Source organism: Haliotis asinina, chromosome 3 (assembly GCF_037392515.1).
Source record: "Haliotis asinina isolate JCU_RB_2024 chromosome 3, JCU_Hal_asi_v2, whole genome shotgun sequence".
NCBI lineage: Eukaryota > Metazoa > Mollusca > Gastropoda > Lepetellida > Haliotidae > Haliotis > Haliotis asinina.
The window spans coordinates 88,895,874-88,911,142 of record NC_090282.1 but is presented as its reverse complement, the minus strand read 5'-3'; the positions used below and the strand labels follow the sequence as shown (position 1 = coordinate 88,911,142).

Here is a 15,269-nt window from a genome sequence, read left to right as displayed (position 1 = left end):
TCCTTCCTGCTTGTTGACATAAGCCACTACCAAAGAATTGCCTGTAGCTAGCATGACATTCTTGCCGTGCAGTTTCCAACTCCAGTAAGCCAATGCTTTTACAATGGCTGGCATCTCCAAAACATTGATGTGGAATACCTGGGTCTAGGCTAACTGGCCCCCAGACAACTGCCCCCTGTCCATTGTGCCCCCAGAACAACTGTCCCCTAGGCTAATTGCCCCCTGGGACAACTGCCCCCCATAATAACAACACACCAACTAATACATGTAATTGATACCCCTATATACCACACAATATATCAGTCTTCAGATTCACTTAGAGTTCACATGTTCAAAATGTTTATAAATCTCATGTTATCTCTTATGAATGTGTGCAGAGAAGATGCAGTCAGTGTAAGGCTAAGGTTAAAGTTAAAGATGGGAAAGTAGTTGGTCGTCTGCACGATCACACACACGCACCAGACTTAAGAGAAGCCGAGACTGATATCATTGATGCCTTTGAGACCCTTGAACATAAGCTTCCAGAGGTCCTCCAGCCAGTAATCGACTACTTCTTTGGGGGGGGCATTTGTCCGGGGGTCTATTAACCCGGGGTTAACCCCTGAAATCACCATTCTTGTCTGCCTTAACTGCTTGCTTGTAATTGTGTTCATAACTAAGAAATTGTCCAGATACCTGTAGATGGATATACGTCTCTGATGAGGACTTGATACGATGGGGTCATCACCGCCATAAACAGCCATGGAGCAAAGGTATTCTGAACTGATACCCGCAACCTTTCTCAGGTATCTCTGTGATCAAGGGTGTATAGGCAGTTGGAGATAAGCATCCTTGAGATCTAGGCTTACAAATTTTGCTTCCGGTTGAATTAGGTTGCCCAAATTGCTCAAGGATTCCATCTTGAACTTCGGTGGTTTCTGTAGGAAGTTCTTGTTGAGAATTTTCAAAACCAAAATCATGCGCATCTCAGTTGTGTCTTTCTTGGGAACAGGGAATATGGGAGAAGAGAACTCCGAAAAGTCCTGTGGGGATGTCTCATTGCTTGCTTTTCCAATAATTGATAGACAGCTTTCTCTGTCGCAACCAGACAATGACTTTGAACATGAAATCTGCATCCATTTGGACGACAAGTGACGGTCGACCTGCCAAGGCAAGATGAACCCCCAACAAATCACCGATAAAATCCATGTGTCCTTTGTAATTTGCTCCCAGTTTCCGTAATACTGTACCAGACGACCCCCTACTGAAGAAAGATTTACCGGCTGATCAAAATTGAAATCCAACTAAAAATCCAGGGACAGATCCAAATCGTAAGGTGTAACATGAGCACTTGGTACACAGTCAAACTTCCTAGCCCTTTAGGGGCGTAAGGACCTAGCCCCTTTTGCTCTACCCCTAAAACCCAAAGGAGCTCCTCCACTGAGATGGAGTACATGTATGCATCCTCTTATCCATGGCCCTGTCAGATGCTGAATGATGTAAAGGAGCATGATGATTCAAGGACTGTGAGTGAGAGCCTGAGTTGGACTATGATCTCTCTCCTACCCCTTGGAGCCTGTCTAAATCTGTTCTAGTTCAGTGGAGCCAAAGCTAAACATTGATTAAGATTCCTGGAAGTAACAGCGTCCTTAGCTTCCATCGCTAACCATTGAAAATCTCCTCCAAATTCAATGGCTGTTGGAACATCAACTCCTTCGTAGGCTCTGGTAGAATCTGGACTGAGCTCATCTTATGCATTCTCTCCATAGCAGTGAGTCTGCCGAGTGAATAAATCTGCTTTTGAGTAGCATCCGATACACCCTGATATAACACATCCAGAAAGGAATGAGCTAGAGCAATTTCGTGCACCGACATAGCCACTAAGGTATCATTTTTAACTCATGAATAATTATAACAATAATCCTTGACACCGGCGGCAGCAGCACCCAGACACCAGCTGCAGACCAATTTACTTAAGATAATACGTCGGTGGAGGACGCGCACATTCCGGGGGCAAACATCCAGATGATCCCAATTCAACAGGAATATTCCCTTCCATGATATCAGTAGAATAGTCTCTTGGTAAATCTTGTATCTGTCCAAATCTGAGAAGTCAGGGACAAACGGAAAAATTGGCGGGTTGTCCGTATTTATGAATTCCTGGTTAAGCATAGCCATAACTGAGGAAGAGTGTGCACCAAACATTGCATTCCCTGCAGGGCAAGCTAGTCCATGCTGTGTGGACGCTGTGGAATCAGGGTTGAGGAAAGGCTGAGTAGTACCCATGCCAATCACCTTAACCCCACGAACAGGATCTACACCACACCATGCCGGGAACGCCGAAGTCAGCTGCCTAGCTCGCTCAGCCACCATGACTTCCACAAAAATGGAATTGGGACAACTGGCAGTTTAGACTGCTAGACAGCTGACTTTGTGTGCTGTCAATTAGGTGCCCGACTCTGAGGGTGTGGGTTCGATTCCAAGATGGGACTGCAAACTAAAAATTTCTAGAATTGGTACTCTACCAAGAAAGTGAAATCTCATATATGACAGATGGCATTGTGTAATCATAGCTATGACTTAGAAGAACAAATTTAACATCTTTCATTCTTTATATCTGTGTCTCCTACAGGAAACTGGCAACCATAATCCACAGGGAATGTTTTTGACATAACTGTATCTGCTTAAATGATGTCTACAAAGCAGGAATACATTAGGTATTAGACAAAATGTCCTGGACGTCAACCTCTTATTGTTTACTTAATGTTTTTGGGATGGATAAACAAAAAGGAAGAAGTTGACATCCGTAACATTTACCTCAATACCTCAATACCAACTACATGTCTTTTAAGAACCTAAACATGCATTAGTGCAGGAGGTTCGGCTGAAATGATGTCTGCAAAGCAAGAATACATCAGTGCTGATCCCATTAGTTGCCTGTCACGACATGCATAGTCACCTTTTGTAAAAAGCATGGGCTGCTGAACACCTATTCTACCCCGGATATTCATGGGTCATGGTTTCTAGGAACATATTTGGTTACCTAGTTTGATACATTTTACATAGAAGAGAGGTTGACAAGTCACTGTTGACTTCCCTTTGATTATAAATACAAAATGTTGGCAAGTAATTGACTTCAATGAATCAATAACGGAGGCCTTGGGGTCCAAGGATATGAGGCTGTAATATGTTTATGATTGCTAAGAATAAAGTGAAATTGGTGTTATTGCAGTACGTGAGAAAAATTGACCCTCACGAATGTGGTAAGCAGAAGTTGTACGCATATGGAATAAGGTGATGCTGTTACTGTAAGCGGTTTTAATGAATGAAAATAAACTACTCAAAAAAAGAAACGCATAGGTGGTATTTTTCCATGTAACTTTTCGAATTTGAATCATTGGTGTCTATGAAATCAGCATATCTATGGTGAACGCTGTCTACTTTCTGACTTTGAATATATTGTCACTGAGGACAATTTGCCAAAATGCACCAAAATCTGTTTTCCTCAATAAATGCAATAAATAGTGAATGGGGGGAAATTCATGCGTTTCCTTTTGCATGCACATTCCATGCATCATTTTCAATAAAAGTTGGGGGATTTCAATGCTCTTGCAACAGTTGACGATCTTAAATATGCCTGGACTTACTGAGGCTCAGCGCAACAATGATATTGGTCGTTTGGAGGCTGGGGAGTCTCAGTCTGCGATTACAAGGCAACTGACTGTGTCACAGAGTACCATGGCAAGACTTTGGTATCGGTACCAGCAGCAAGGGTCAACACGTGATCGAACTTTCAGGAAATATTGATTGTATAGATAAAGGCTAGTTGCTGTGTTGTCGATACAGACACACACAGATTAACCGGAGTACATAACTCTGCCTCATCATCAACACTTGATCTACATACTCACTGCCTGATCACTCGCTGTGTTGCTTTCTGCATAACTGTTTCTCACTCTCTGCACTGACCAACATCTCCCATGGCCAGTGCAAAGGTGGAGAACTGTTATCTTCAGTGATGAGTCACGTTACATGCTGCAACATCCCTATGGAAGAGCATGTGTGTATCAACGTCGTAATGAACACTACGATGCAAATTGTGTACAGGAAGTGGACAGATTTGATGGTAGCTGTGTCATGGTTTTGGCAGGCATCTCATACAGGGCAGGACAGATCTCATTTAGGTCCAGGGCAATTTGAAACCTCGACATAACCATGATGAAATCATCTGGCCTCATGTCCTTCCTTTCATGAAACGCCAGAACATGATTTTTCGGGCGCATACAGCAAGAATAACCAGGGATTTCCTTGCCCAGAACAACTTTCAGGTTTTTCATTGACCCTCAAAATCACCGAATCTTAACCCTATAGAACATTTGTGGGATGAATTGGATTGTTGTGTTCGACGTGACCCTCAGCCACAGACATTACCTGCAGTGTTTGTGGTCTTGACTTGTGGCCAATGCCAAGCAACCATTGATGCTAATGGTGGCCAAACAAGATACTGACTGCTCTGCGACCTTGACCTTGGAACACTTGTCATTTCTGACACACAGTTTCTTGCAGCATTGGACCCTTAATGTTCATTCAGGTTTTTTTCATTACTGCCCTGTATTAAATTGAAATGAATCGAATAAAATGCGTTTTCGATCATCATGCATTCCCTAATGGCAGTGATTACCTGCTACACTTGTTATACAGGAGTGTGTTGCATTACAGCAAACACTGTAAATTCTTTGCTGATGGCAAGTCTTTTTGATAATGTTGTCTTTTATAAGTTATCATGGTGCTCTGCTGTTTGTCTGATTATTATTGAGAAAACTGCATGTTTTTAGCATCTGCGAAAACCATGGATATATACGATAAACACTGTTAATTGGTATCCACACTGATTTTCACTAGTTTACAATGTAGATAAATAAGAGCTCAACAGTGGATTTGTTGATTTTTCTGATGAAGTGACGGGGGTGTGATTGGTTTTTGGTTTAACCGAATCCACAGTATCGTGAAGACCGTTATTGGGAGGGATGACTGCAACAGGATATGACCTGCAAATTTCATCCATGACCAATAAAATTCTAGGATGTCCAACACAGAGTCTGATAAATAATTAAGTCAGCAGGAACACTGAATACATTAGGAGAAGGAGTTTCTGGTGGAATGTCATTAGCAATGCAACGGTACTTCAATGCAGAAGTTTCTGATCAACTGATGTCTAGAAAACAAGCATACTCAAGTGAAGAAGTTTCTGGTGATATGAAGTCTAGAAAGCATGAATATATTTGTGCAGGGGTTTTTGGTGAAATAATGTCTGCAATGCAGATACCAAGAGAATAAGCATACATTAATGCAGGCATTTTGGGTGAAATGATGTCAAAGAAGCAAGAATGCTGAGGTTTCTGAAAAGGTGACATTCATTCAGCTATAATCCAATATGATAAGGCTGTCTAAATGATTGATAATCTGCTATATATCTGAAGGTAAACATCACTAGCAATTCCTATCAAGAAGCACTGTGACATTGCCAATTACTGTCAAGAAGCATTGTCATTAACAATTATTGTCAAGAAGCATTGCGTCATTGACAATAATTGACAATTAATTGACAAAGTTTTAATCAGCAAACACTGTACAAAACACATATTCAGAACAAAGGGTTTTCTGATGGCAAGCTTTGCTAGTGTACTCACATGCCATCCTGAGAGTAGAGTGCTGAGCACTTGTCCCCTACACTCCAGCTGTGTTCTGACACAATAGCTTCTCCTTCACCAACACCATCATGATGGCCTTCATCCCCATCAGCTGCAGCTGTTAGTTTGCCAACTATCAGCTCTGTTGTCAGGTCTATCACTTCCTGCACAGGGAAAAACAAAAACATTTTACTGAAGTGAGTTGTACAGAACAGCATTACAGAGCACTGACACAAGGCTTGACTCAGAAAACTAAGTTGTCGGCTAATACAAGGGGGAACAGTTGCTATGCACTTCTCAGATACAGATTAAGATGAAACTGTCAATTTACCAATATTTCTTTTGAATTAAATTCACTGAAACTATCATACTTTCCTGTGCCTACAATTAAGCTGTAAATCTACAAGGCCTGTGCATGATATACATTTGGTCCATCACCACAAATGGGCACTATGCAACCACACATGTCACATCATAAATGCAAAAGTAACTGCCGTTAGAAACATCAGACATACACAATGTCAATGTAACTGCCTGTTCATACATCAGAGATACACAATGTCAATGTTACTGACTGTTGATATATCAGATATACACAACATCAAAGTTACTGACTGTTGATATATCAGATATACACAACGTCAATGTTACTGACTGTTGATACATCAGATATACACAACGTCAATGTTACTGACTGTTCATACATCAGATATACACAACGTCAATGTTACTGACTGTTGATACATCAGATATACACAACATCAATGTTACTGACTGTTGATACATCAGATATACACAACGTCAATGTTACTGACTGTTGATATATCAGACATACACAACATCAATGTTACTGACTGTTGATATATCAGACATACACAACATCAAAGTTACTGACTGTTGATACATCAGATATACACAACATCAGTGTTACTGACTGTTGATACATCAGATATACACAACATTAAAGTTACCGACTGTTGATATATCAGACATACACAACATCAAAGTTACTGACTGTTGATACATAAGATATACACAACGTCAATGTTACTGACTGTTGATACATCAGATATACACAACGTGAATGTTACTGACTGTTGATACATCAGATATACACAACATCAATGTTACTGACTGTTGATACATCAGATATACACAACATCAAAGTTACTGTCTTTTGATACATCAGATATACATGTCAGTGAGACTTCCTGGAGATACATCAAATGTACACGTCAATGTAACTACATGGAGATACATGAAATAAACACAACATCAATTTTACTGCCTGGAGATACATCATACCAGAGACCATATAATAGAGGGACTGCCCTCTCCAACAGTTCATCATTAAACATCAGCGCTACGGTCTGGCATGTAACTGATACACATCGACACCCTGCTGCTAACTTCCGGTTACCGGAACACATGCGCAGCAGATGCGCAGACATTCGCAAATGAACACTCTGGTAACCACGTAAACAATATTGCGTAATATCCGGACCGAGAGTTAATTCCTTAGCTGGATTTCACCGGCTGCGACTGACAGTCAAAGATTACATGAACAGCTCCAATAAACTGATTACAATAATCGTAATCTCTATCTTGTCTCTCAGAAGATGTCAACTTTTCAACTGTCGCACATGTCAACTGACAAAATCGCTGAAAATGTGTATTGTTCGCGAAATCCGTGCCGTTTTAGGCCAGTCACGTAACAGTACTGTTGTCAATATCCCCGATGTTAGCTGAACTTCATCACATAACCTCTAGATTTTGTTTTAAGTATCCGTTGCCACTGGTTCGTGGTTCACTAAATGACGCTATTAGTCTCTGATTTTGATTTCATATTAATTTGCGTAACTTTATGAAGCTGATAGTCGAAACGAAACACGATTACACGTTATCCACTAACGTTATAGTAATGTTTGTTTGAATGCCAGTTTGCGGCTGACAGTGATAACGCTTTCGGAGCCGTACGGAGACAGAGGCACATTATAATATGTTTTTTTTTTGCAAAGGAAAGCTACTCAGAACTACTAAAACCACGAGGACCATTTTCACAAACGTCAATGTACAACATTACATACAGTAACCGTGTATAGTTGATTTTGTGACCATTTGACCGTTTCTTTCACAGTAGATTGAGAGGGAATGAAGCAATGACTTGAGAACTTGAAGTTGTCATGATATAAAGATCGTGAGGCATCCCCCCCAAACACACCACCCAATGAAATTAATTATTTTCATAGGGTTCATAACTTTAATTTTATCATGACACTTACCATGAAAACTTTGTCACATACCTTTCCGAAAATACCGGAATTGCAACTGACTGTATATGTATTGCTAAATACAACTATTTAGATACTATTCTTTCAAGCTTTCATTAAAAACAAATATGAATGTCAACTGTTTGAAATTGAGACTAACACTAAAGAATACACTAATTTTTAAAAATATTAAAACATGATATTGTAAATGAAAAATATCAAATCTGTACACAACTTCGTCCACGGATATCTTTAAGAGAATAACAATCAAACCACAGTTTCAAACCTGATGAAAAACACAGTTCAAAGGTCTTGCGTCTTGCAAGTGATGTTCAAATGATGGATGCCTGAAAGATAGTGTATTTGCAACCCTATGATGGATGCATCACAGTCAGGTTCAAAACTTGGTCATGATCTGATTCAAACTGTAAAAGCCCTTAGTAGAGATTCCCATGTCACAAACGATTTTATAGTTGAAGAAAAAACCAAGTTATCTGGACAGTCAATTTCTTTATTTCATAGTTATTGTGACAATACAGTTACACTGTGTGTTCAATGGGTTTTGCCATTGAAGCTCATTATCAAGCTCTCGAGAGGTACTTTGGATCATATATGATCAGATGTGCATACAGGAAGATGTTATTTAGAGTATGCACACCTGTATAGAAAGTCAGCAGCCATCACAGACTTATTCACATCTTCACCCAGTTTTTGCTAAACCGCAGAATTAATGGCAGAACAGCCATCATAATCTGTCTGTTCCTGCTGGCATGGGGTGTCTGTGCGTTCATCAGTGAGGTCAATGAAGAATGACTTCCACTGTTTGTCACATGGTACATCTATTGAACTGAAAAAAGGAGAGGAACAATTTTGATATTAAAGAAATAATAACATGAATTCAATGCTCTAAATACTTGTTGAAATTATATGATAGCTGGTTGTCAATGCTCTTTCAAACAAGATCTGTTTACTTACTCTCAAGATGGGAATATTGCACTTAATTAACACTGTATCTTTCCTTACATAAGAAAAGAAGCAAAATATTTCAAACTTTTTTTCTGCAGATAACGGATAATACAAACACCTATAGAATAAATAAATACCAATAACTACAAATTATCAACTTTTTATCAACAATTTTTCATCCAATGAAATGATTTCTTTGGTGTGCACCCTTAGTTAACAAAGACACCATTTTGAATATTACTTCCATTATTACTTACCTGCAATCAAGAACTGTTCATTGAACTTTCTTTTTCCTGGGCATCTACAAGACAAACTAATAAGTTTATGCTATGATTGGTGTAATGATTGAATAAGGTACTTTAAATCATAATTAAACTTCATTAAGAAGAAAAATGATCAAAACAGAAAAATGTATTATTTCATGAAAAATAAGGATATTTGCTACAAGCATAATCATCACAATGAACAAAAATGGAAATATGTACAATTATTTACAACCCATATGTGCATGAGACTTTTGAAGAATGGATTAAACATATATTCGGGTCATATTAACAAACAAAATTAATGTTGTGTCGTCTGCTACATGGTATCTGAAATGTGCAGTACATGATGCAAATGCGGGTTTACGTAAAAAATCATAAAAAATAAACTACCGATCATAGCCATATAAATTTAGTACCAAGCAAAAGAGGAATTCGCCATAAATGTTCACATACTTATTTTAAAAATGCTAGTAGTAAGCTGTTATTGTGAAAGCGTGCGGAAATTAAGTGTTGTGGAGTAAATATTTCAGAAAACATTCACATTTCGTCGTATTGCAGGAGTCAAAATAAGGAATTACACGTCCTCCACAAATTTATAAATTCCACTAAACCAAACTTTATCTAATCTGCTTTTATTACACCCCGGTAACTAAGGATTGGTATTGAAAATTAGTAGCTGTTCTTGAAAATCAAAATCGGGACTTTCGCCGATTTTGCACCGCCGACATTGCCCTCACAGACCAACGATCACACATGAGAGCATTCATCAAATACAAAGACATGTATACGCTTTAGCACCACTAAAAACCTCAGATGCACTCTTACAAATATATGTATGTACATGAGAATAAATGAGAAAAACTAAATCTTACCTTTGTTATGAAAATACGCAAAATCTATGACTGAGGTGAACACACGTTCCGCGAAGCTTCCGGATAGGCTGCGCAGTACAAGCCGTAGCGCGGATGGTTTCGTGCATTGGCTTGAGGGCCGTCCCTCTATTATATGGTCTCTGATCATACATACATGTCATAGTAACTGTCTGGAGATATTTCAGACATACACAAAATCCATGTGACTGCCTTGTATTCCAACCTTTAAAGATTTTTTTTTTTAGTTGTCTGTTTTCACTTTTACTGTGAGACAGGTAAGGCAACAGCAAAATGATATCTATGCATTTGCGTATGTAGCAAGACCGTCTGTGCTTAATATCACAGGTGTTGCACTACCTTTAAGAATTTAATCTTTTGCATGTTTTTAGAGGGATAACATTCATTTGTTACACTGATGTCCTTACAGTTACCAACAATGTCCCAACCATTACTATCCTTTCAAACACCGATCCACCAATTGCTCTTTTCTTTGAGTTATAAGTGATTTTTCAGTCAAGACAGATGTGTTTTTCTATTCTTTAGAAGCTATAATTAACTTTTATTCAAAAGAAAAAAATAATTCACAAGTTTTATATTGATGATGATGAATGTTTGTTTAGACATAAAGGTCAATTGCTTATACATTCAAAAATATTTTAACATGTACACGTGTATGACATTTGTCATCCTGTCCAACTCCCATCCCCCAAGGATGGCAGACCCGTAAGATGTATAAAGGTTCAAACAAATTCAATTATTGCTTTCTCTATCAGTATATGATACACACACTTTGACAAATTAAGTAGAACTCAAGTATGTTCGTCTTGCATCAGCTCAACAAATTTTGCCATGCTTGGATATATTAAACTGACCATGAAATATATCTTTTTCTGTACAGTTCATATTCTGGACAAACACAACATGGCATTTGTCTTCAATATCCTTAAAGCAAAATGGACATAACCGTTCGATGAACTGAAATTGGGGAGTTAACTATTTACCCTTTTCAACCATTAGATTATGAGAATTTATTCTGAAGCTACTTAAAACAGTTAACAATGTCAATATCTACCAAGTATCTTTTGAAACATAAATTCATTTAAAAAATGACTTAACTCAATTTTTTGGTGCCCTTTTTACCAGTGCATATGAAAGACTTCTGGTAAGTCATAAACGGAACACCATTTTTTTTAAAAAGAAACTTATTACTAAAAGTGCTTTATGGTTCAACTTCATTATTATACAAGGTCACAACGTTTCGAGACAGAATCGAGAATCTGTCTCGAAACGTTGTGACCTTGTATAATAAAGAAGTTGAACCATAAAGCACTTTTAGTTAGATTCCTCCAACTTCTAAATGCCTTCGAAACAACTTAAAGAAACTTATGGTTAATTAATACCAAGTGCTTAAAAGTTGCTAAAAAGCCGTCTGCTTCTCTCTCGCCTGCAAACGACACCACAGACAGGTTACGTACCTTTGTTGCTAGAGCCCTGCAGTGATGTCATAGAAGGAACGATTTTCAGTTAGTTGTATAGAAAATGTGTAGGAAGCTCATCATTTTGCTGATTTATCGACGTCACCAAAGACATGGCGAACTGTTGTGTTGCCATCAATTGTTCCTTGAGGTAAAAAAATGGGTGATGGTGTAACTATGCAGATTTCCACCGGAACCCGTAGTTTGTGCTTAAATTGTTTGTTTGTGTGTTTGAAGCGAGCGTTGTGGAAGCCTGTGGCATATACTAAATCGGATGGTTCGCCCCCTTCCGTGCTTCCAAGATAGAAAGGGGAGTTCAAATTTCATCGAGTTTATAAAATCAAGCCTGCTTACTACACCTTGCTGACCAAAAGGATTTTGGATGAATATAATACTTTTTTCTCGGAAGCGGAAGTAAGTAATATCATATCGACCCCCGCTTCGCTTCCAAGAGTGATATTGTTATGTTATAAGCAATGTCATGTAAAATCCTAATGCCCATCAATGAAATACATATTTTACTACAAGTGAAAAGTAATTTTGATTTTGAAAGTCAATGAAAACAAACTTAAATAGCATTTATCCTCAGACAGTGCGCCGCCATTTTTGAAAATTGTTAAGTCACGGGCTGAAGTCCGTTAGAATTATTGAGATTATGGTTTGTTTTTATCAAGTTAGAAAATCAAAACTACTTTTTACTAGTAGTTAAATATGTATTTGAATCATGGCCAAAAGGATTTTGCATGACAACTTGTAACATATCGACTTCTTCCATGGAAGCAAGGTAGGTGTCGAAGTGACATTAACATTGCAAGTAATATAATATTGACCTCCACCTCGCCTCCGTTATAAGCAATGTCATGTAAAATCCTATTGTCCATCAATAAAATACAGATTTTACTACCAGTAGAAAGTAATTTTGATTTTGTAAGTTAGTGAAAACAAACTTAAATAGCATTCCTCCTCAGACAGGGCGCCACCAGTTTTGAAAATCGTGAAGTCATGGAATAAAGTCCACTGGAATTAATGAAATTATCATCAAGTTAGAAAATCAAAACTACTTTCTACTAGTAGTTACATATGTATTTGAATCATGACCAAATTTGTATGACTCAACCTGTAACATAACATAAGCGAGGTCAGGGTCGAAGTGAAAATACTGCGTGATAAATTTCTTCACATGCTGAATTTACTTGGCTTGTAAACGTTCACTCACCAGTATGTAGACACTTGTCAACATACGTCTTTATATTTGGTATCATAATCCTAATTACTTTATAATAATCATACTTGTATGCATTTTCAAACTTAATAAAAAGAAGCGATGTGCGAATGTGTATCATTACACTTCAAGACGAAAACAATGATTCTCTTGAAAGCTAAGACAACTTAGTACAAAACAAAATGCAAATATTGAAATTATAACAAATTAAAGTTATAGGAGCAATGCCAGGCTATTACCTTGCTCGAGGAATGTATCCGTCAATTGCAAAAAACAAGTTATATATAATTCATTTGCAGATTTCCCAAGTGATGTGTCTTTTAACAGTCTAAAATATGAAAACGTGATGTATCATTTCACGTTTTTCACATTGCTGTATAGTCTCATTGGTCACCCAAAATAGCACACCTCGCAACTAATTGCATAATGTGCGTCATTCTTTTAAAAAAGTAATTTAGTTAGCCAATAATGAGCAATCAACCAATGTATTGGCGGTTAATACTTTGAAAGAAGGGTGTTGTTTTTAAATAGACACAGACACGACACAGTGTATTCAGTATAGATTAGTAAATGTACATACATAAACACTACCTTTAGACAAATCCCCATTTAAATCCGCATAAAAGTAATTAATCAATCAGCGTGTTATAGGTTAATCCTTTGATCGATCCAGACGCAAGAAATGCCAAATGGGGACAGTTGTCGGGTAATCTAAGTGGCATTACCACAAATTATACCTGTTATAAATTCATTAACTGAGGATCAAGTGAATGATGACAAATAACGTGTAGGTTTATACCACCTTACACTGTGTTGTAACTTGGAAACTAGGCAAAGCAGGAGTGAGTGAGTGAGTTTAGTTTTACGCCGCACTCAGCAATATTCCAGCTATATGGCGGCGGTCTGTAAATAATTGAGTCTGGACCAGACAATCCAGTGATCAACAACATGAGCATCGATCCGCGCAATTGGGAACCGATGACATGTGTCAACCAAGTCAGTGAGTCTGACCACCCGATCCCATTAGTCGCCTCTTACGACAAGCTGAGTCACCTCTTATGGCAAACATGGGTTGTTGAAGGCCTATTCTACCCCGGGACCTTCACGGGTCAGACAAAGTAGGAAACAAAACTAAATGATAGTAGATTGTGAGAACATGTAGCTTTCATTTTTTACAGCAGCTGTTGTGATTTCAGGTTTGTACAGGTAACTAAATAGTTTACCCCCTAAAATGTAGATGAAATCCGCACAGACCCTCATGTCTATACCTACTATTACCTCACGGAGACGCACCGCTCTGATTGGTTGAAATTTCGTTTGCGGCTGAGAATTGTGCACTGTTGTCAAAAAGGTTGATTTAAGGTAATTAAAGATCGAAGTGAGCAGTTTTAATGATGGGCTTTCATTTATAATGATGTCAATGAGTGATTTATTGATTTGCACCCCATAGTGTATATGTGATCTTTAATGAAGCTAAATTGTGTCTCCATATTTGCTCATATAAATCCTTAATTCTAAGACTAAATGATGTAGGAAATCCAAGTTTATTAACAACTAGCTGGGTATTCCATCGAAATCCAAATCCATACTTATTCTGGGTATCCGTATGCAAAGTCACCCAGCATATTAGGGGAACAGGTCAAAATGGCCACACAAAAAAGTCAAAATGGTCACAACCTGTAGTCAAAATGGCCACACCAAAAAGTCAAAATGGCCACACACAAAAGTCAAAACGGCCATGCAATATTTGATTTATATATTAATGTTTTAATACTCATAACATTTATATGATTTGATATTAAAGTCTTCAAATGAAGTTATATCACACAAAACTTACAGTGTATGTTAATGGACTTAACTCAGTGTCATTATACTTTACTTAATATAATGATGGACAGATATGAACTGGATAACACTTATCTCTATCATGGCTGTCAAGTATGTCAACATCCACACAACAGCATCCATGACAGCAAACTAAGAAAGTTCACAAGAAGGACAGCTACCCGTAATCAGGAGATCTTCAAGGCCTACGGCCTCTACAAGGATAGAAAGCTTAGCCCCGTGGAGCTTGTTTCTTTGATTAGCATTATTAGAAGTTGATGAGCAATGAGAAAGTAAGATTCTTTATGGACAACAGCTTCTTTACTACAACATGTAGGTATGAATCAAAGGGATCAACAACAACAGTGAATGGTGGTAATGATGTGACAATAAGGGGAAGCCAATGGTAACTGAGGCCGAAACAAAGTATACATGGCTGATGAGGAAATTAGTAATGATGGCTGGTGAGCTCTACTGCTAGACACATATTAGATGATCCTGCGCACTAAACGCATTTGTGACAAGAGAGGCGGTACAACGAATTGGGTGAGTACACTTGGCTGCTACAGATAGCTTGACAATTATGCACGTGCAATACATGCTGACTGTGACATGAAATCAACACCGCTACTCTTTAACACCTGTCTCGCTAATGTGTAACACCTGTCTCAATACTGTTAAACAGATTTCAGTTGTAGTAAAAAA

At 38.1% G+C, this 15,269-nt stretch overlaps 1 protein-coding gene across 1 annotated transcript in view; it reads right to left on the bottom strand.

Annotated features, from left to right (window-relative positions):
• The window catches only part of LOC137278712 (survival of motor neuron-related-splicing factor 30-like), a 71,638-nt gene that overhangs the window by 29,987 nt on the left and 26,382 nt on the right, over window positions 1-15,269 (bottom strand). Inside the window, exon 3 of the mRNA XM_067811227.1 lies at window positions 5,670-5,833. Coding sequence (XP_067667328.1) covers window positions 5,670-5,833 — 164 coding nt within the window. The remainder of the gene's footprint in view (window positions 1-5,669; window positions 5,834-15,269) is intronic.